Below are 2788 nucleotides of genomic sequence, written 5' to 3' on the forward strand. Positions count from 1 at the left end.
GTTTATTGATGCCAATTAAAAATTTTAAAAGGGACCCATTTCATATGTAAATTGTTTGTGATAAAAATGTTATGAAATGGGGGTTGTTGTAGGGCACAACAGGTACCTCCCTTGGTACCCCATATTATCCCCCCTAGGTACATAACAGTGGGTAAGACTCCCCAACCTTCCCGTTCACTGCTGGAACTGGGACTCTCTGAAACATATAGGAAACACTCTTGGGAAATTTATAGACAAGGCCAACAGCAAAGATCAGTACGACTATGCCAGAATTTGTGTGGAGGTAGATCTGGAGGTCGGACTACCAGAAGCCATCAAAATAGTTGTAGGTCCCTGGACTCATGTACAAAAACTGGACTATGAACAGCTGTCGTTCAAATGCCGGAAGTGCCACGTCTACAGACACTTCGCCAGAGATTGCCCGTCCAAAGGGGTGGAAGAAAAAGGGAAGGAAGAAGGATGGAATCAGGCAAAGCGTTCCAAAACTTCACACAAGAAGAGTGCAAATGCAAATGCGAAAGCCCCCCAAGCGGGCCCTGCTCAGAAATCGTCCATGGAAAGCCAAGGGAACAAATTTGAGATCCTTGGATCTGAAATCATGATCACGCAGGAGACAAAAATCCCAAAGGAGAACTCTCCAGCTAAAGCCTCCCCCTCCAAAAGTGTACCAGAGAGATCCAAAGGGAGGATATCAGAAGAAGAAGAGGAAACCCAAGAGTCTGAGGAATCGGAGGAAGAAGGGGAAATAGGTGAATCACAGTCTTCTCCTAGAAGATCTACAAGAGGACGCATGTCAGCAAAGGAAAAAAGAGAACAAGAAACTTATAAGGACAAGCTTCAGGGCAGCCAGCCAACGCTAGAGAAACTCCTAGCAAAAACCCCGAAGATGAAGAGGATCCAAACCCAGAGCTCCAAGGGAGCTCATCACAGCAAAAGTAAATGATGAAGATAGTCTCCTGGAATTGTAGGGGAATGGGCACTAAAGCCAAGGAAGAAGCAATGAGTAGTTTAATAAGACTGGAAGCCCCGGACATCCTTCTCATCCAGGAGACTAAATTGGAGGATTCAGTCTTCCTCCAGGCAAGCAAAAAATTTTGGAAGAAAGATGGAGCGCAAGCAACCTCTGCCCGTGGAGCATCGGGAGGACTTGGGTCGCTCTGGAATCCTAATAAGTTCTCATTAATCTCTGAGTACCTGAACACTCATTGGATCTTTTTAAAAATGCAGCATTTAGAATCTAAGGAAATTATTTGCCTGTTCAATGTATATGTTCCTAACAATGCAGGTGAGAAAAAATTATGCTGGGACTCCATCAAAAACTTGGCAGATCTAGAGAATCTGGAGAATACAATCATAGCCGGAGACCTCAACCTCACCCTCCTCTCATCAGAAAAAAGAGGAGGCAGTATCGTCAGGGATCCGACAAGAGAATTAGCGGAAGACCTCATGCAAGATTGGGATCTGATAGACATTAAGCCGACTACTGGTAAGTTCACTTGGTCAAATAAGAGAGTTGGCCCGGGTTACATAGCAGCAAGACTTGATAGATTTTTGGTTCAAAGCTCCTTCCTACTCCTTGGACTAGAAGCTAGAATGCGCATTCTTCACAGCAGTGTATCAGATCACAAGCCCATTAGCCTAGAGCTGCTGACCCCCAAGGATCTGGGGCCTATACCTTTCAGATTCAGCTCTCTCTGGACCAAAGAGACAGACTTCATGGAAAAGGTTAGAGACTACTGGAAAGATCCAGTCAAGGGATCCGCCTTTTTTGTTTGGGAGGAAAAACTCAGAAGGGTTAAAGCCACGCTGAAAAATTGGGCTAAGACCCTGCCCAACCCTGCTGCGGAAAGGAAAAAAATACAAATTGCTCTAGAAAGCCAGCATCTCCATCTTGAAGCAGCTGAAATCACTAAAGATGAGTTGGAAAAGGAGGCCAAGCTTCAGCAAAGTTTCCATAAGGCCTGTCTGGCAGAAGAAGAATATTGGAGGCTCAAGTCCAGGAGTCTTTGGCTCAAATCTGGTGACAGAAACTCCTCCTTTTTCCATAAACAAGCCCAAGCTAGGAAAGGCCACAATTCCATCACTGAAATAAAAGAAGACAACTGCATACTAAAGGACTTTGTCAGCATAAAAAGGGCAGCCTCAGAGCACTTTGAAAAGCTGTATAGGGAAGATTTAGGAGCTGATCAAAACGATATTCTGTTGGACGTTGTCCCTAGACTTATCACCTCCAGAATGAACCAAGCACTTGAAGGCAAAATCACGCAAAAGGAAGTCAAGGAGGCCCTTTTCGCAATGGATCCCGATAAGCTCCGGGACCGGATGGTTTTACGCCTAGATTTCTTCAGACCTGTTGGCAGATTGTTGAAAAGGAGTTCTTTAAAATGATTCAGAAGTCCCAAGACTGTCAGAAGATTGGAGGCTGCACAAATTCAGCATTTCTCACCCTCATACCCAAAGAAAAAGGAGCAAATTCTTTCAGCAGATTTCGCCCAATCTCCTTATGCAATATTGGGTACAAAGTGATAACCAAAGTGATAGCTAACAGGTTGAAAAGAATCCTCCCCAAAATCATCCTGGATAATCAAGGTGGATTTATACATGGCAGGCAGCTGGTGGACAATTTCGTTCTGGTTCAAGAGGCGATTCATTCCAGCCTACACCGAAAGGAAAAAGGTATGGTTATTAAATTAGATCTAGCAAATGCTTTTGATCGTGTTAGACATAGTTTTTTGTTTGATGTGTTGCAAAAACTAGGGTTCGGTCAAAATTTCATCAAGTGGATTAG

The 2788-nt window shown here is 44.1% G+C and overlaps 1 protein-coding gene across 1 annotated transcript; it reads left to right on the top strand.

Moving 5' to 3' along the window:
• Window positions 1-999: 999 nt before the first annotated feature.
• On the top strand, window positions 1000-2388 carry LOC149214254 (uncharacterized). The gene has a single exon (XM_089389344.1). The coding sequence runs from the start codon at window positions 1000-1002 to the stop codon at window positions 2386-2388; it is 1389 nt and encodes a 462-aa protein (XP_089245470.1).
• The last annotated feature ends 400 nt before the right edge of the window (window positions 2389-2788 follow it).

The sequence above is a fragment of the Pinus tabuliformis genome, chromosome 1_1 (assembly GCF_031772625.1).
Source record: "Pinus tabuliformis cultivar Carrire ecotype Pingquan chromosome 1_1, CPIR1, whole genome shotgun sequence".
In the NCBI taxonomy this organism is placed as follows: domain Eukaryota; kingdom Viridiplantae; phylum Streptophyta; class Pinopsida; order Pinales; family Pinaceae; genus Pinus; species Pinus tabuliformis.